At 38.5% G+C, this 20,323-nt stretch overlaps 1 protein-coding gene across 4 annotated transcripts in view; it reads left to right on the forward strand.

The window, feature by feature from the left end:
- ABL2 (ABL proto-oncogene 2, non-receptor tyrosine kinase) overlaps positions 1-20,323 on the forward strand; it is a 100,461-nt gene continuing 80,138 nt past the window's right edge. Inside the window, exon 1 of one of the 4 annotated variants that reach the window (XM_037506386.2) lies at positions 1-417. In XM_037506386.2, the coding sequence (XP_037362283.1) occupies positions 261-417 (157 nt within the window). In that variant the 5' untranslated portion in view covers positions 1-260. The remainder of the gene's footprint in view (positions 418-20,323) is intronic. The other 3 variants (XM_037506384.2, XM_037506388.2, XM_037506391.2) reach the window with 3 other exon arrangements.

The following is a 20,323-nucleotide window of genomic DNA, read 5'->3' on the forward strand; positions in this document are numbered from 1 at the left end:
GCTCGGTGGTTTAAAGATGGCGGCGGCGGCAGCAGCGGCAGCGTTGGGGGCGCGGAGCCGCGGGAGGGGGAGAGAAAAGGAGGGTCTGTGAGTCGCTGAGCGGCAGCGCGGCGGCCGCTGTGAGGAGTCCCGGTGCGGAGTAGCTGGGCCGGGGCCTGGGCTAGAAGGAAAGGCCGGAGCCGCGCCAGGAGCCCGAGGCCGGAGTCGAGGAGGAATGTGACCGGGGGTCGACGGGGGCGCGGGAGTACGCGAGCGCAGGGATGGGGCAGCAGGTGGGCCGCGTCGGGGAGGCTCCCGGGCTCCAGCAGCCGCAGCCCCGTGGGATCCGGGGCACCAGTGCAGCCAGGCCCTCCGGCCGCAGGCGGGACCTGGCTGGGCGCTCCACAGAGGCCGGCTTCAATATCTTCACCCAGCATGGTGAGTGTGAGCAGGAGCCCGCGTGAGGGCGTGGGGGAGGCCGGGGGAGGGCGCGGGGCGGGGTGGGCGTCAGACGGGCAGCCTAGGGGGTCGAGGGGTGGAGGGGTGCCCGAGAGTGGGCGCGGAATCTGCTGCCATCTGGGCCAGTCACGGGAGGCGAGTCACACCCCTCCCCCCTCCCGTCTCCAGCCTGGCTGGCAGCTCCCGGGGGCGGAGGAGGAGAGAGATGTGGTCTTAGGTGCCCTGGAAGGATTGTCCTCTGCCCTGGGACGCGACACCGTGTGTCTTGGAGGAAGGCTGTGGCCAGGGTCCTCGGGTGGGGGCGGGAGGGGATGAAGCGAGGTGTGAGCGTCATCCAGGTGGTGGTGGTATAAATCAGTCGTTAGCGGAGGGAACTTGAGTTGTGCCTGCAGGGATTGGGAAATAGGAACTGAATCTCACGAGGCAGGGGCGTATGAAATGTAGGTGTACATCAGTAGATGAGCAATTTTTAGGAGAGTGAATTGTGAACAGTGCCTTTCTAGGGGAAAGATGAGGGGAGTATCTCAGCACTTTCGGATTTTTTTTCAAATTGGGAATAGCTTTGCCAGACTAACTCACTCTTTGGAATAGGTCACAATTCTGAGGCTATCTAGCAGGGCTTAGAGATTGATGGGCATGGTTAGGACTTTGGTGTGGACATGAACGAGTTTTTTCTACCCTATGTGTACAGTGCATATATAGGTTGTATATCCTCTGTATAGCATGGAACCTATTACTTTACCCTCATTATCAATATATTTTTAGAATAGCTATTCCCAGACTCGCTTGATCATCCATCCTTATCAGAAAGAGAGCAGATACTTTAAGAATTTATGTGTCTTTATTAATTATTTACATGTACTACTGTGCTAGTATGTTATATAACATTAACATTTACAGAAATAGAATTTTAGAAAGGATGAGATGAAAAAATAAGTGTGAATTCTAGTATTTTCCCCCCTGTAGCCCAATGGATCCTTTTGCACTTCTTTTGAGGTGCTTTTGAGACTACTTTTCTAAAAGAAGGAAGATTGGAGAAGGGAAACACAAAATTGAGATTTCCTGAGAGGGGCTGGGGGAAAAAAAAAAGACTTTTCTGTAAAGACTGCATGACTGGCTTTGGATGAGAGGTAGCAAACTGGAGTTTGAGGCGGTATGTAGAAAGCAATAAAGGGAAAAATATACTACACAAAATATACCACACAATTTAGGGCAGAGGAGGAAGAAAGAAGTGTTAGTTCTTTGTTAGAAATGGAGTTTTGGCGGAAGTAATGATAGATGGCAGATTGCAAAGAGATGAACCCAAGGCGCTATGGCTATTAAATGGTGAGTGGTATCAGAGTTCTGTTTGGACTTTGAGAATAAGCTGAGTTGTTGATTAATGTAGGAGATATGGGTGATTTGGGAGCATTCACATCATTCAAACTTTACAGTCTGTTAAAGATGTGAGTGGACTTCTTTTCCAGGTATGTGAACATTTTATGAAGGTGCTATATGAGTTAGTTTTACATGGAATAATTTCCTAAAGCACAGGGGAAAGAATGGATGAATAATCAGGGATGAAATCATTCCTGTAACTTTGCTCTGATGGAAATGTTAATATGCATTAAACTTAGCCCTGTAGGCACTGGTGAGCCTCTGCCATCTTTTGCAGGACATAAGATTTTCAAAGGAGGAGGAAGTCATGCAGAATAGAATAGGAAGGGATTTTGAAGGATAGATAGTATTTGGATTTATGGAGCAAGAAAAAGAGGGCAGGGGGCCTCCCTCATGGCTCAAGGGGTTAAGTCGCAGCACTATGAAGCTATCCGCAGCCACTGCAGCTCAAGTTCCATCTTGGCTAGGGAGCTAACCCACATGATGCAGCAGACCTCTCCTGTCTCCTGCTGCTTTCCTCAGCAGTGTATTTTGGTGGATCTGCCTGTTCTGTTCCCCACTCTCTCTCTCTGGTGAATTCTCTTACACCCTGCACCTCTGGCCTACACCCCAGTTCTTGTATGCATAAATAAGTAAATCTTAAAAAAAAAAAGAAAAAAAGAGGGCAGGCTGGGTAGGAGAAAACTTGAGCATGAACAGTGGGAATGAACATATTGATAATTTGCTGATGGGATAGTGAAGAGGCATCTGTCAGGAATGAAGCAAGTTCCCTAGGAATGAATCCTGGAGCAAAAATGGTTAGAGTCAAATTCTGGTCCTGTCTCTGTCTGACTGGGTGATTTAGACACTATCTTTGCATTTCTTTATCTGTAAAATGAGGAGGTTGGATTGGATGATCTTTAGGGCACCTTTTGGATCTGAGATTTTGTTTCTCATTGAGAAGTAGTGGGGAGAGAACAACATTGAATACATTGAATGGGGCTGGGTTATGGAAAATCTGGCAGAGGAGTTTCCAAAATCAGTTTACCTGATTAGGCTAGTTTATAGGATACATCAGCAGACCCAAGTATGAAATGCTGAAAAACTAACCTTGAGTGGAGGCAATGGAAATAGAAAGGAAGGGTAAGTTGAAGGGATATTTTATATTCACTCAACTGTCAAAAGTTTTTTGAGCACCTGTAGGTACCTGGATCTGAGGAAGTTACTGTGAGCATAACTGAATTCCTGTCCTTGGGGAACTTAAAGGAGTTTAGGATTCTATAAAGAAGTTGAAAGAATAATGACTAACTTTGGGATACTTATTATGGACAGGAACTCTAGAGCCATTTTGCTTGGGTTTGAACCTTGGCTCAGCTCCTGATTACCTTTGTGACCTTGGGCAAGTTTTTTAACTTCTCTGTGCCTTGGATATTCCATTTGTAAATTGGGGGTGAGCCTATCTAGTTAATAAAAGTACCTATCTAGATTATTCCTAAGGACTAGTATGAAAAGAAAGGAATTAGCAAATAATATAGGTAAGAAAGGTGACATGAATACTGTTTTTAGACAAATGGGTGTTTAGAAACTTCTGTGGATTAGAAGTTTTCAACCTTGGCAGTATTGACATTTTGGGCTGGATCATTTTTAAATGTGGGGGATTGTCCTGTGCTTTATTGGCTCTCACAGCGTTCCTGGCCTGTACTCACTTGGTGCTAGCAGCACCCCTTTCCACAACGCCAGTGTGACAAGCAGAAATGTTTCCAGACACTGCTAAATCTCCCCTGGGAGGGATGGGGGGTAAAATTGCTTAGAAACCCATGGTAAATTCTGAATTGAATAAATAAGTGTATTAGATTCAAACATTCCTTCGTGGACCTATCATTTCACATTTACACAAAAATTCTGGATCTTTGAACTAGTGTCCAAATCACTGACTTTTGAGTATCAGTGTCAGGTATTTTTCAGTTTGAGATAGTAACATATCATTTCATATATGAATGTGAGGTCTACAAGCTGGGTTTACATTAGGTTAAAATGTAGATTAAATATTGTATTTAATTAGTACAGATATATGTATACTATAGAATGGTTATCAGTCCATCATTTTTCTTTAGAAAGAAGCAATAGTATTTTCTCATTAAAAATGAGAATGGTAGGCCTCCCCGGTGGCGCAGCGGTTGAGCGCTGGGTTGCGAAGCTGCCCGCGGCCTCTGTGCGCCCGTTCGATCCCCGGCTGCTCCCCGGCCACCGGAGGAGGGTCCCACATGGCGTGCAGACTTCTCCTGCCGCCCGCTGCTCCCCTCAGCAGTGTACTTCGGTCCTTCTGCCTGCTCTGCTCCCCGCTCTGGCTCTGGTGAATTCTCTCACCCTCCCGCGCTTCTGACTGTACCCAGTGCATGTATAAACAAAAAAACAAACAAACCAGCAAACAAATAAATAAATAAAGCATGCCTCTATAAAAAAAAAAAAAAAAAAAAAAAATAAAAATGAGAATGGTATTTTTTTCATTGTTACTATGTAGGCAAGCTGTTATAATAATTTGCCTTGCCAAAAGTGATTTTTGTGAATGTAATTGAGAAAAGGAATAAACATAATAGAGCTCTTTCGGTATGAAAAGGTAAGTACTGTCTGACTTTTGAACTCTGCTTTGAACTTTTTTGGTGAGCTGATGTTTTGTGACTAGTACTCTAGGGTTGAATACTTGTCTTTTTAATATTTGGTATACCTCATAACAGTTGAGCGATGCCACTTTATTACTTCCTTCTCTCATACATGTGCTGAAATACTATAAAAATTAACCTTAAATTATGAAGACACCCTCCCTCCCCCCAGCTTTTACTTTTATTTCCATTTATTTTATACTGAACTTATTCCGGGCCATAAGTTTTTGTTTTGTCAGTTTCTTCTGGGCTATCTTTTCCTTCTGTGCAACTTCCTTTTCTGGTTTAGGAACAATTTGCTCTTTCTCAGTGTGGATTATCTCTGTAGAAGGAAAGCTCATGTAGAGGTTAATCTGACCCATGAGCTCTGTAAATTCAGCTTTGTTCACCTGGATTTACTAATTGATGAGAAAATCTACCTCTCAACCCTGAAGTTCTGCATTACTCTCTGCCTTTTTAAGCACGTGCAGTAAACACTCAATGCTTTTTGGGCCACTGACCCTGCATCCAGTCCCACACTTTGGCAGGGACACACCTACCATCTGCATCATTGTAACAAGGGAATGGCACGCACTTTGTAGAGTGACACCCTTCAGATACTTGGTGGCTTTTTGGATATGCTTTTTGGCCGTTTTACAAGTGTTCTTAAAAGGAACTTGAAGATTTGAACCTCTTGATTTGCAGGATTCTGTTGGGTATTTCTGGTCAAGTGAGTAACAAACCATTTTCAGAGATCACCTAAGGTTGCTGACGGGAAGAAAGAAATTATGAAGTTTTGAATAATAAACATTTTCTCTTAAACTTTTCATTTTTAGTAGTCTGACTTATTTTGATCTATAGTTCATATTTTAATCTTTGAAAGATATTGGCACCCCAGGTTGAAATTGATACCATAGAATAGAGTAGGAAGCTGTTGCAAGTCAATTAGGTTTATCTATTAGTATGGTTGTCACTGATTCCTATAAGAACTAAACTTTGTAAAAAGAAATTGGCTGTTAGCTATTAATCTCCAAATCTGCTTAAATATAGACATGCATCTTGTCTCTATATTTAGTAAAGCACCAAAATAGGGCCTCCCTGGTGGCCTATGGGTTAAGTCTCAGCGCTATTACTGCAACAGAGCCTGAGTTTCTCCCTTACCATGGAGCTAATCCACATATGGCTCAGCAGATCTCTTCTGTCTCACCAGAGATAGAGTGGGGAGCAGAACAGGTGGATTTACTGAAATACGCTGCTAAGGGAAGCAGTGGGCATGACAGGAGAGGTCTGCTGTACCATGTATGGGTTAGCTCCCTGGCCATGGATGGAACTCAGGCCGTAGTGGTGATAGCTCTGAGACTTCACCCCTAGGCCACCAGGGAGGCCCTGTGGCTTTAAAACTTCTTATTAAAGACATGCTTTAGGAGGATTTTATATGCTTGATTTTGTGAATCTCATATATATATGTGTACATGTGGGATTTCAAAATAATATTAATTTCATCAATCTTAATAGATTTCTTCTAGAATAGGTAAATTGAAGTCTCATTGTAGATACTGTCACCAAATTATATAGTTCTCAAACTTTAGTGTGGAGAACTTCTTAAAAACAGATTTAGCAATATTCAGTTTCAGAGTTTCTGATTCAGGTCTGAAAATTTACATTTCTGACAAATTTCCAGGTATTGCTGATACTATTTGGGGGGCATATTTTGAAATCACTGGTTATTAAAAAGAACAGTGGATCAGGGGTGATTCAAATTATCAGTTGCATTAGAAAACAGTTTAAAACTATTTAAAAAGTACATTTTTTCTAATTCTAATGTCTGTATGTAAATGTCCATGTTTTGCCTTGGCCTAAGCGGTTTTTTCACCTCTAAAGGTTCTTAATGTTGACAGTGTGTTGAGAGGTGACACTTTGAAAGAATCTTGAGTTTCAGGGAAAAGGAATGGAGGGCACATAGGGAGCTGCTGACAGATTTAGCTCCAGTTGGGTGACCTTAGTTCCTAGAAGAAACTGTAAAGAAATAATTGCTACCTACTGAGTGCTGCCTGCTAGGCATATGCTAAGTTCTTAATATCTTTTTTCATTTAAACCCCATAAACCCAATTTGCTCAAACTGAAAAACATTACAGACTAGAGAAATTGGAATACCTATATCTGATTTTACAGTTTTTGTATATGATAGTGCACAATTGCCTTTTGTGTGTATATAAATGTATGTACAGAGGTTTTTAGGCTTTCTGAGCCTTTCTCTATTGAGTCCAGTGATGAGGTTTTCAGAATGGTCTGCCTGGGTTAGAACTGTATACTCTGGCTGCAAATTGAGATTTAGATATTATAGTCTAGTGAAGGGGACATTAGGCACTCATTGCTATTTGGAATCTCACCATAGTTTTGAACTACTGTCTTAAATCTCTGAGCTGGTATTACAGGTCTTATTTTAAGACTTGCATTTCCCTCTCTCTGTTGATAGAATACAACTCTCCTTTTCTCTTGACTTTTTGGAGAATTTCAAGATGATTTAACAGCTATCTGCGATATCATATTGGGCTACTTTAAGAGGAAGAATGCATTAAGCCATGCTTCTCTGTGAATGTGGAAGAGTATAAAATGTGAACTATACATATCCTCTAATTGATTTGATAGACCATACTGGTAGATGGTCTTTAGAGAAGTGATAATATTGTGTACTGATTGTGATTATTTTGTGTAAATGACTCTTGAATTTCTAGGGTTCTAGATTGTAAGGATTGATTTCATTACCTATACCTGCCATGTAATAGGTATTTTTAAGTAATTTGGGACACTTTTTTCCCTATATCCTTTTACATATTTCTTTAATAGTCATTGTCAGTTAAAACCATTGTCAGTTAAAACCTTTTAAAGGACTGTGTGTCTAAGAACCGTTTTACTTGATAAAACGGCACATGGAACTGTTTTTTCCCTCTGGAATAATGTAGATGTAAGAATTTATATGGTAGAGTGTTTGTTTTGAGGCTAACAATAAATTCTTCTAGGGAGACATTATCTTACAGAATGCTAATGTTAAAAATGAAGTACTCCAATGATCTTACATTGGAATTTGTGTAGCCACATAGAGTGCTATATTTAGTTTATTATTGCAATATTCTATTTATAAGGATGTCACCCCTCCCCCTTTTAGGTAATATGGCAGAACTAAACTTTCAGTTTAACACTACAGAGTGTTTTCTATGTTTATCCTACACTAATTGCCTATGTTAACATCTTGGAGAGGATTTTTAAGTGTAATTTAGACAGAATGATGCTTAAGTAGATGTTGGTGAACATCCTCATGAAACAGCTAGAAAACTAGTCTTGTTTCGTGTGTCTTTGTGTAAATATATATTTTGTATAGTAATTCCTGGTTACTCATCTCTGCTGTTTTGGATTTGATGTCAAATTTCAGTATGGAAATTTGTGGTCACTATACTAATTAGAAAAAATTTTAGTACTGTTTCCAATTGAACTTTTCAATAAAATGAATAGGTAAGTACAATTAGTAATAATAATATGATTCCAAATTTAATTGTGATTGTTTAAAAACATAAGAACTGTATTGGGTTCTCCTTCTGCCCTTTGGTTGGTGCGTTAAATGTGTTGAATCTGTAGTAGTATTGCCTGCTCCTCCATACTGAACTCTGCCAGTACTGGCTTTTTTTTTTTTTTTTTTAAAGATTTATTTTTATTTATTTATACAAGCACTGGGTACAGTCAGAAGCACGGGAGGGTGAGAGAATTCACCAGAGCCAGAGCGGGGAGCAGAGCAGGCAGAAGGACCGAAGTACACTGCTGAGGGGAGCAGCGGGCGGCAGGAGAGGTCTGCGCGCCATGTGGGACCCTCCTCCGGTGGCCGGGGAGCAGCCGGGGATCGAACCGGCGCTGCAGAGGCTGCGGGCAGCTTCGCAACCCAGCGCTCAACCGCTGCGCCACCTGGGAGGCCCGGTACTGGCTTTTGATCCAGCAGAACACAAAGCTCAGCAGGCCCTGGCCATTTATATTCCTTGGTTTGCTTTCTGAAGAGAGGGAGGGTTTAGAAACCTTTCACTTGATGTGGTCAAGGTCAAAGAAAATGTTCTGTGACTTAAGATAATATACAGTTTTTACATACAGTTTTGTTTACATGTGTCTGTGCTAATATTGAGTTAGGACTGAAGATTGCCACTTAGCATTTCGTGGTTCCAGATAATTACTAAAAAAACATTTCTCTAGAACTAGCAAAGCTAACAGGCACAATTTGCATCGCCCATCTGTTTCTTATAGGAAAGAATTCTTGATACATTAAGTTTTTTGTTGAAGTATCTCTCTTTAATTAATTTTGCATTTTGCATTTTTAATTACATAAAAATATATGAAGTGGTGTCTAAATGTTAAAATCAATACAGAAGCATGTAGACTAGTCTTGAAAGCAGTCTTTGATATTCCTACCCTGATCTTTATTTTCTTATTAGAGGACACTATCATGGTTTGATGTGTATTTTCCCAGGCCTTTCTATGTAGTTACATATTTATGAGTATACATAATAGTACTTCCCTTGTCATTTCATAAATGACATCATATTTTGTGAATTTTCCCCATAGACTTGTTTTTTGTACTTAATTTTTCTGAAAGATCTTTCTATGCCAGTATGTGTAGATTTCACATTCTTTTTCACTACCTTTGTAGTGTTTTCTTTCTCTCTATATATACATGCCATTTTTGCTTAGATATTATTATTGATGAATACTTATGTACAAAGTTATTTGAAAAGATATTTTTTTCCTAAAGATTATATTACCAACTTGAATCTATCTGAAAATTTACAAACATTTCTATATTGGAACCAACTTAATATTTTTCCATTGTGCTAATACTAATTAGTGAATCATTTATCAATTCCAACTTGTTTAAAGAGGACTATTTCATATATATTAAATTCTCAGATAAAAACTATGATTTCATTGCTCTTTACCTCCTTTTGCATAATACTACAATGATTTAACTATAAGCTTAATATATATATATATATATAGAGAGAGAGAGAGAGAGAGAGAGATGTAACTTTGCTTTATAATGCTGATATGTTTCAGGTGTGCATCATTAAAACTCAACTTGTGTATAAAGTGTATATATTTATCTGGATAGGGCCCCATGATTGTTTTCTTTTTTTGAAATGTATTTGGATGTCATTTGAATACTATATCTTCCAAAGATCTTGAGGACTAGGCTGTTAAGATTTAGAAATCTTGGTGGGGTTTTGATAAATGATTGTATTGAATTTTAGGTTAATTTGGGGGTGAATTGACATTGTTGGTTCATTCAGTTCTTGTATCTAAGAACATGGTGTCCCTTTGCCAATCTAGGGCATCTTTTGTGTCCTTAAGTAAAATATTTTCATTTTCTTCATATTGTTTTTTGGACTTTTCTTGTTAAGCTCATTCATGGACATTTTATTATTTTTGTTAAAACTTTTGTGTATTTCCTGCTTATTTCTTTTTTTTTATTTTATTATTTTTTAATAGAGGCATGTTTTATTTATTTATTTGTTTGTTTGTTTTGTTTATACATGCACTGGGCACAGTCAGAAGCGCAGGAGGGTGAGAGAATTCACCAGAGCCAGAGCGGGGAGCAGAGCAGGCAGAAGGACCGAAGTACACTGCTGAGGGGAGCAGCGGGCGGCAGGAGAGGTCTGCGTGCCATGTGAGACCCTCCTCCGGTGGCCGGGGAGCAGCTGGGGATTGAACTGGGGCCGCAGAGGCCACGGGCAGCTTCGCAACCCAGCGCTCAATCGCTGCGCCACCAGGGAGGCCCTAAGTGCTTATTTCTAATATATAGGATAGGAAAACTAATCACTTTTGTATGACAATTTTGGGTCTGCCTACATTACTGTACTCATACTGCATCTAATAATTTTTCATTTAATTCTCCTAGGTAGGCAGTCAAGTTTTTCTGCATTAGTAACTTTCTTTTTTTTTTTTTTTTTTTTAAAGATTTATTTATTTATTTATACAAGCACTGGGTACAGTCAGAAGCGTGGGAGGGTGAGAGAATTCACCAGAGCCAGAGCGGGGAACAGAACAGGCAGATTGATGAAATACACTGCTGAGGGGAGCAGCGGGCACAGCAGGAGAGGTCTGTGCGCCATGTGGGACTCTGACCGGTGGCCGGGATCGAACTGGCGCTGCAGAGGCTGCGGGCAGCTTCGCAGCCCCGTGCTCAACCGCTGTGCCACCAGGGGAGGCCCTGCATTAGTAACTTTCTATCAGCATTTTTATTAGTTTAAAACTAATGTTATTAGAAGAGCTTTTTTAAAATATGAATTATTCTGAACATGTTTAAGCTATTAGTATACATCCTCATCACATTTCTGTGATACATAATATACTATAAGACATTTGGTTGGAGGAGGTAGGGCATAGGTAAGAATAGGTTGCAAGGAAACATCATCTATCCTGGGCCTCCCCGGTGGCGCAGCGGTTGAGCACTGGGTTGCGAAGCTGCCCTCAGCCTCTGCAGTGCCGATTTGATCCCCGGCTGCCGGGCGAGGGTCCCACATGGCGCGCAGACCTCTCCTGCCGCCCGCTGCTCCCCTCAGCAGTGTATTTCGTTAGTCTGCCTGTTCTGTTCCCTGCTCTGGCTCTGGTGAATTCTCTCACCCTCCCGCGCTTCTGACTGTACCCAGTGCTTGTATAAATAAATAAATAAATCTTTAAAAAAAAAGATCATCTATCCTTATTTCTTTTTTTCCCCCTTATTTCTTAATGGAGTCTGGCTATTATTAATAGGAGTAACAGTACATGTTTTGCCCATTTTATGTAAAATACCAAACATACAGGTATCTAAAGTATATATGTATATATAATGTAATCATATGTGTACACATAATGTAAATGTATACATACACATAGAAAATACATATTACAAATGTGTTTTTAGAGAAATTTGCTGATACATTTTAATTAGGCAGTTAGAGAAATAGTTATGTCTCCACATTTTGTGTAAAGAAATGTGAGTACTGGTGGCATTTAGAATAAAGCATATAATCACTGATTAATTTATGTTCTTTTGTGTTGAGGGGAATGTTAAGTTTGGTAAATACATCCCTAATGTTGACAATTCATAGTTACAATTCTATATTAATAGTTGAGCACATTTGGTTAGAACTCATAGCATAGATTATGGCAAGTGTAAACCTTTTAGCAGTGGAAAAGTTTTCTGTGGATATTATAGAGGAGTTGTAGATTCTTTCCAGATTGTATCTAGACTTGGGTTTGTTTAGCTTTTGAATTGATGTATTTTTTTCATAACTGCTTATAATCTTAACTGTAAGACTAGATTCAGTGTGAGGTAAATAAAACTGTGAAACTGATTATTAACTTGAAGAAGGACTTGAGAAAGAATGTTTTCTTTATAAAATTGTTTGTCAGGAGTTAAGTTTCCGATTCCAATAAATTCTTGTTTTTTCATGGTATGAGAAGAAAGCATGTTTTTAAAAGGAAATATTTCAAACTTACAGAAAAGTCCAGCCTAGGGCCTCCCAGGGGTTAAAGTCTCAATGCTATCAAGCTATGGCCAGCCACTGTGGCATGAGTTTGATCCCCAGCCAGGGAGCTAACCCACCTGGCGTAGCATACCTCTCCTGTCTCGCCCACTGTTGCCCTCAGCGGTATATTTCAGTAAATCCATGTATTCTGCTCCCCATTCTGTCTCTGGTGAATCCTCTTACCCTCCGAACCTCTGGCCTACACCTCAGTTCTTGTATGCCTAAGTAAATAAAAATGAATCTTAAAAAAAGAAAGTAAAGCATGTAACATAAAAGAATACCCATATACCTGCTTTCCCTTCCATATTTATTCTACTTGTTATCGTGTGTATGCTGTGTGTGAGACAATTTATCGCTTTGTATAATTGATAGATTTTTCATACTTCTTTGCCAGATATATCATGCAGCTTTTTCTTATAGTATATGTTTTTAAGGTATATCCATGTTGAAGTAATGTAGTTCAGTGTTCCATTGTATAACTACAACAACTTAATCAGATATTTTTTCCTTATTGATGATAGGTTGTGTCTAATTTTACTAAATAGATGCTTGGAGTTTCTATTTGCTCTGATCAGAAAATTCTTTTTAGTTATTTTTTCATCAGAGAAATACATGCAGTTTAGTCAGTCAAAGGATATAATAAGGTTTGAAAGGGAAAAAAACAGCAGCCCCTATCTGTCACCCTTCCTAGAATGGCACTGTCTCTGTATGTAGCTACCAGCCATATGTAATTATGAACAAATACCCTTTGTCCTAATTGAGAAGAGCTGTGTTAAAATACACACTAGTTAAAAAAAAAAAAAAAAAAACTTAGTATGAAAAAAAGTTCTTGTATGCATAAATAAATAAATCTTTAAAAAAATAAAGAAAAGGGCCTTCCTGGTGGTGCAGATGTTGGGACGCAGCACTATGAAGCTATCTGCAGCCACTGCAGCATGAGTTCTATGCAAAACCAGGGAGGTGACCCACATGGCACAGAAGACCTCTCCTGTCTCACATGCTGCTCCCCTTGGCAGTGTATTTCAGTCAATCTGCCAGTTCTGTTCCCCACTCTTGTCCCTGGTGAATCCTCTCACCCCATATACCTCTGGCCTGTACCCCGTTTCTTGTATGCATAAATAAATAAATCTTTTTTAAAAAGTTAAAAAAAGTTTTCCTTTTTATTTTTCTCTGGTTTTATTGGGATATAATTGACATGTAACATTGTGTGAGTTTACAATTCAGCTGTTGATTTGATAGTTGTAAATTACAACGTGATTAACACCATAGGATTAGCTGACACCTCCATCTGGTCATATAACTATCATTTTTTTGGTATGTGTGGTGAGAACATTTATGATCTACAGCAAATTCTAGGTATATAATATAGTAGTATTAACTATACTCAACATGTTGTACATTAGAGCCCCAGATCTTACTCCTCTTAGAACTAGAAGTTTGTACCCTTTGGTAACATATATGTTAACATGTAGTATATATCTTATTCTGACTTATTTGGCTTAGCATAATGCCTTCAGGATTAATGCAAGTTTTCACTAATGGCAGGGTGTCCTCTCTCATGGCTCAGTAGTTTATTATAACACACACCTCACACCTTCTGTACTCATTATTTAAGTAAATTTGTTTATTCGTAATTTGTTTATGGTCACTTAGGTTTTCATAGTTTGGCTATTCTGTACAGTGCTGCAGCGAAAATAGGAGTGCAGATACCTCTTAGAGATCCTGTTTTCATTTCTTTTGTATGAATATCCAGAGGTGGAGTTGATCACATAGTAGTTCTACATTTAATTTTTTTAAGGAGCCTCCATACTTCTTTCCATAGTGATTATTCCACCAGTAGTGCACATGGGTTTCCTTTTCTCCACACCCTCACTCTTTTTAAATACATTTTTTTATGATGGCCATGCTAAGAGTTGTAAAGTGATGTCTTATTGTGGTTTTGATTTGCATTTCCGTGATGATTAGTGATGTTGTACCTTTTCATGTGCCTGTTGGCTATTTGTATGTCGTCTTTGGAAAAATTTCTATCTGTTCCTCTGCCCATTTTTAAAAAAAATTTATTATTTATGCACGCAAGAGCTGGGTACAGGCCAGAGATGCGGGAGGGTAAGAGGATTCACCAGAGACAGAGTGGGGAGTAGAACAGGCAGATTGACTGAAATACACTGCTGAGGGGAGCAGTGAGCAAGTCAGGAGAAATCTGCTTTGCCGTGTGGGTTGCTCCTTGGCTGGCCGGGGATGGAACTCATGCTGCAGAGGCTGTGGATTGCTTTCATAGTGCGGTGCTTAACCCCTTGCATCACCAGGGAGGCCCCCTCTGCCCATTTGTAAAGATTAGATTTCTTTTTCTTTACTATCAAGTTATATAAAGTTCTTTCTCTTAAAACATAGGAGCTTGATAGTAGTCCTAAAGGTTTATTTCTGAATCTTAACATATGACTACCTATGTCTTTGAATTTTGGTTTTCCTTCTAATTTAAGATATTTTGATTATTTCCCTGTTTCCACATTATTTGCCTTTTCTATTTCCTCTGATGTTCTTCTATTTATAGATTAATTTTTATTGATTTTTCCCTATATAATTGTTTTTTCATTATTATTGAATTTCATCAAATTTATTTTTGAGTTACTTGTGTTGAGCTATTATATACTGTGTTGTAGTTGGTTCTCTTAGCAGTTTATGTGGGTACATATATGTGAATAGGACTTTTGGTTATAAGTAATAGAGATCAACTCTAGATTATGTAATACACAGAAAATTTATATGGAGATTTATATGAAGTAGGGGCACGGGGTGCTAAAGGATAGGAATGCAGTTAGGTCAGCTAAGAAACATGAAATGGAGGACGATAGAAACTTTGGAAATATTTATTTATTGTCTCTTTTTCTCAATTTTTTTTTCCTTAGACATTCAATTCATATTACATGTCCCCATATTTTTATTTTTATTTTTTTTTAAAGATTTTTTTTTTTTATGCATACAACAACTGGAGTGTAGGTCACAGGTGAGGGAGGGGTGAGAGGATTCGCCAGAGACAGTGGGGAGCAGAAGAGGTGGAGCCACCGAAGTACACTGCTGAGGGGAGCAGTGGGCAAGACAGGAGAGGTTTGCTGGGCCATGAGGGTTAGCTCCCTGGCCTGGGATTGAACTCATGCTGCAGTGGATAGTGAACCCCTGCACCACCAGGGAGGCCCACACATATTTTTAAACCTCTGTTCCTGATCAAAAGGACAGTCTGTTCTAAACTTTAATTTGCTAGTCTTTTTTCCCAAATTCCCAGGAGCCAGTGTGATTGGAGGTCAGATCACTGATAACAGTTTCTCAACCTCTGTGATAATGACTTTTTTGGCTGAAATGATTCTTTGTTGTGGGGACTGTCCTGTGCATTGTGGGATGGTTAGCAGCATCTTTGGTGTCTGTCAACTATATGCCAAAAGCTTTCATTTCTAATTCATTTTGTAATTGTGGCGAGCAAAAATATCTCTAGATACTGCTGGAATCCTTTTGGGGGCTAAAGTCTTCCCTGGTTGAGAACCACTGACCTAGAATGTATTTGACCGCTGTGAGCCTACCACTGTCTGAGGACATCTCAGGAGAGTCATTACAAGTTTGTAGGCAGGTACTCAGAAAGCCTGGTAAATATTTCTCGTTTTTCTGTAGCAACTATAAATTTAAGACTTTTTAAAAATTTTGTTAGGTTTTCATTTAAAAATGTTTTTTCCCCTTCATTAAAAATATTTGCCATTAAGTATGTTTCTTATTAATATGAGTCTGCCAATTTTGGTCATTTCTTCGAATCTCTTATTTATCTTCCCTGAGAAAGTGTGTATATGTGAGGGTATGAGTTGTTTTTAAAATAAGATTTGTGATTTTTGTAGCCAGACAGGCATAGGTATGAAAATTTAGACTGGGACGAAGCCTTAGAAATCTCATATTCTAATGTACTTGATTTACAGATGCATGTTTAGGGGGACTGAAACAAGTTGATCATGGATGCAAAGCTTTGTATTGGAGCACAGAAATATTAGAACTTACCTTATTTAGTTTCTGGTTATCTTTTGCTGGTGTCTACTTTTTGCTTTGGGTGTTCTTTACATAATATTTGTTGAGCATTTATCTGGCACTCTGTGCTGTGTTATCTCATTTAATCCCTCTCCAATAAATGAAGAAAATGGGTCTCAAAAAAAGGCATGTGTAGCTCTAAAAGTTACGCTTCTAGCTGTTATGAATTGGTACTGACACAATGATATTGGAAGGACCAGGTGCTTATGTGCTGGATATTTATTCTGCTATTTCATTTAATCCTCAAAACAACCCTGGGAATGGTACATTCTGGTTTTATAGATGAAGGTGTTCAAGAGTGATTAAGTATCTTGCCTTAAGGTCACAGTCTTTGACTTAAATTTTATGTTTTTCCCAAGTCTTTGTTGCATCTAGGGGAAGATTCCTCTAAGGATGCTTTGCTGTCTTCCCAAAGCCTTCATGATAATAAAAAAGGATAAACAAAATTATACACAATTCCGCTTTAGTAAGGATTCATAAATTACTGTTTTGTTCATTTTGAAAGTAACCTTTCAAGTACCATTTTTATGCCTTAGATGCTTTTTAGAATTGAATTTAAAAGAAATAATAAAAGAAAGCTAGTTACTATTACCAGGAAAATATTTCTTAAAAACTAATATTTAAGAGGAATGACTTTGTGTTTACTGCCTGACTTTGATAGTAAACAATTTTTTTATATTTGTAATTCTTGAAGCATTTGGTTTTTTTAGTTGAATGCTTTCAATTATAACTCAGGCTAGAACTGTAACCATTTATGAGCAAGCTGTTAACAGCAAGAATTCTGTTAAACTATGTGGGTTTAGATCCTGGATTAAATTTATGATTTTGGTATCTTGACATAGTACAAAAAATTTAGAACCCAAAAAAACCTTAGAAATTATGTATTTGTGAACAAGTTATTTTCTATGTGTGTTTCCTTATCTTTAGAATAGTCATGCTAATGCATCTACCTTGTAGAGTTGTAAGAATCAAATTATTATTACATGTAAAATTGCAGAAAATGCATGGTGAATGTGAATTTCTCAAAAGGTGATAAGTTATTTTTTAAGTTGCCTTTCTAATTTTTTTAATGGTTGATGCACTTACAATTCAGATAATGTATTTAAAATAATTATGATAATGTTAAGATTGAGATCATTCTGAGGCCTTAATACAAGGTAATATATTGTTTTTAGACTTGTCCTGTGCCTAGTTTAATAACCAGATTGCTTCTGGATATATAAGTAATAATGTATAGTTCTATTTTGTTTTGGTGCAGTGTCAGCATTCGGATTGGGTATTTTCCGCCACCTAGATAAATCATAATCTTTCCTCTCTCACAAAGAACAGTTTGAAATTATCCTAAAGTACTTTCCCATTCATATAGATAGAAAAGCTATTTATAGGGACCTAAAGGGGGAAAAGAAGGGCAGTAGAGCTAACCCAGTGATGCTAACTCCAGAAGGTGGTGGTAGGGAATGGTATTGTATGTGGGTGATTTGGGCATCATGAAAGAATCATTGTATAGCTGGACCTCATGGAAACTGGAACTGGTAAATTTCTTTGCATATACTTCCAGAGATAATTATGTATAAACACGTGTGCATATATCTACACGTTTCCCATCTTTTTTTCTTAAAAAACACCAATAGAAGCATATTATATATGATTTTAAAACTCATACTGGAAATTTTTCCATCTCAATATAAAGAACTTGCTTTTTTTTTTTTTAAAAATGCATGCAAAGCATTTCATTGTATTAATGAATTATTTTGTATGCTATCTTCAAACCCTACTGCAGTGAAAAACCTTGTAGGTATCATTTTAAGCATGTGCTAGTGTAACCACAGAATAAATACCTTGAATTGGAATTGCTGACAGAAAGGATATAGGATTTCAAAATAAGAATTCATTGGATAAGCTATCATTATCTACCTTTTTGTATGTTAAAATCCTGTATGCATTTGATTCAATTTCTGGATTTTCTGTTCTATTGATTTGCCTGTCTGATTACATACCATTTTCGCAATTTTAATTATTTCACTTTCATATTAATTGCAGTATGGTATGGTAGTTCAGAATATAGACTTTTGGGTTGACTGTGCAGTTTTGAATCTCATCTTCAATACTTAAATGGATGCAGGTTACATAACAACTATAATTCTGTGTCCTTATTTGCAAAATGAAAATGATGATAATGCCTGTCTAATAAGGTGTTATGAAGATTAAGTGAGTTAAATTACATAAAGTGCTTTTAGTGGTATTTGTCATGTTATTTTGGTTTATAGCATTAGCTCTTTTTCCTATTTTTGCAGTGACCTGGGAGAGCTAGTTCTTTATTACTCTTCATTTTCAGAATATTCCTGGCTATTCTTCTTATTTATTTTTTTAATATTAACTTTAGGATCAGTTGGTCTGCCAGAATAGACTAGGTTATAAATTGGCAACAACAGCTCCCCTGCCACCCCAATCCCAGTGGATTAACACATCAACAATTTGTCACTCATACTGCACATTCAATGTGGATCACTGAGTTGGGGGTGGGGTTTGGCTGGCAGTAAGAAAAGGGCTGATATACCCCTTCATTTATCACTCAGAGACTCAGGCTGACAATTTGCCATCATCATTCTAGAATTCTACCTGTTGCTATTGCAGAGGAAGAGAGTGAGCAGTAAATCAAGTACTAGTGGGAACTTTAAAACCAGTAGATACTTAACATTGCTTTGTCATATACTTCCTTGGCCAAAACAAGTATGTACTCCTCACGTGGTGTAAAGGGGTTGGGGAAAGTGCAGTTTTGCTGTGTGGCTGCAATAGTGGTGAGAGTGGAAATGTAAAGAGAACTACCACTTTTTTTTTTTTTTTAAGATTTATTTATTTATACAAGAACTGAGGTACAGGCCAGAGGCATGGAAGGGTGAGAGAATTCACCAGAGACAGAGCAGGGAGCAGAACAGGGAGACGGACTGAAAGCACTGCTGAGGGGAGCAGTGGGCGAGACAGGAGAGGTCTGCCGTGCCATGTGGGTATCTCCCTGGCTGGCCGGGAATCAAACCCACGCCTCAGAGGCTGCGGACAGCTTCACAGTGCTGCACTCAACCTGCTGCGCCACCAGGGAGGCCCAAGAACTTCCACTTTTAACTCTACATTTGTATTATTTAGATTTTTTTTAAATAGTGAGCAAAACTTGTGTAAAAGAGCTATCTTAAGATACCCTACCACAGAGAATCCTCTAATCTGCTGTTCATACTAAATTAAAGAATGGATAATAAATGGCTTACCCAGAGCTGGAACATATGACTTGCTCAAACCCACTGTGCTTAACTAATATACCTCTCAGTGCATGGACTTCTGTGGACAGTTTTCTAACAGTAGAAGTGTTTTGTTGTTGCTCCTATTTGCAGTGAATGTAAAAAGAAAAAAAGGATCATCTTTGGGAAAATAATTGAAGTGAAAAATGAACTAAGAGCACCTCCCTGGTGGTGCAAGGGGTTAAGACACAACCTATGTAGCTGTCAGCAGCCACTGTAGCATGAGTTCAATCCCTGGCTGGCCAGGGAGCTACCCACATGGCGCGGCAGACCTTTCCTGAGTCTCTTGCTGCTCCCCTCAGCAGTGTATTTAAGTTCATTTGCCTGTTCTGTTCCCCACTCTGTCTCTGGTGAGTTTTCTCCCTGCAACCCGCACCTCTGGCCTATACCCCAGTTCTTGTATGCATAAATGAACAAATCTTTAAAAAAAATGAACTAAGAAAGTTAGATCTAAGGAAGTTGAGAGGACCTCAGTAAGACAGCCTGCACTGACAGGGAGGATGATAGTACATTCTAATTGGTTTCTAACTTGAAGATCTTTCCTGGAGTATTTAATTTTATTTATTTTTTAGCAGAGTTTTAAGGGGATAACTTACAAAGCCAGCAGAAGCATGGCTAAGTGTAAAACATTTGCATTTTACATTATTGTTTGCCTAAGTATAAGCCGTTTATTAAATACAAAGATCTTGCTTTGTCTTTAAGCTAGAAAAAAAAAAGTATAAGCCATTTACTTACTACTCTCTCCATTTCTTTAAAGGAAAAGGAAAAAATGAATTTTTCCTTATTAATACAGGAAAAGAAAATAAGAAAAAAATAAAACAATCCCCCAAATCTATCTTTCTATTTCGAGACAATAATCATTAAAGTTCTGCTTTATCCTTTTTAGTCTTCTTTCATGCATGTACTTTGTATTGTCAGCCAAAATGTATACAAAACTTTCGTGCAATTTAAAAAAAATTATCTTTTTTCATTTTATATATTTTGGATCTTGTAA

This window comes from Talpa occidentalis, unplaced genomic scaffold (genome assembly GCF_014898055.3).
Source record: "Talpa occidentalis isolate TD23 unplaced genomic scaffold, MPIMG_talOcc4v2.1 talOcc4.12, whole genome shotgun sequence".
Taxonomy (NCBI): domain Eukaryota; kingdom Metazoa; phylum Chordata; class Mammalia; order Eulipotyphla; family Talpidae; genus Talpa; species Talpa occidentalis.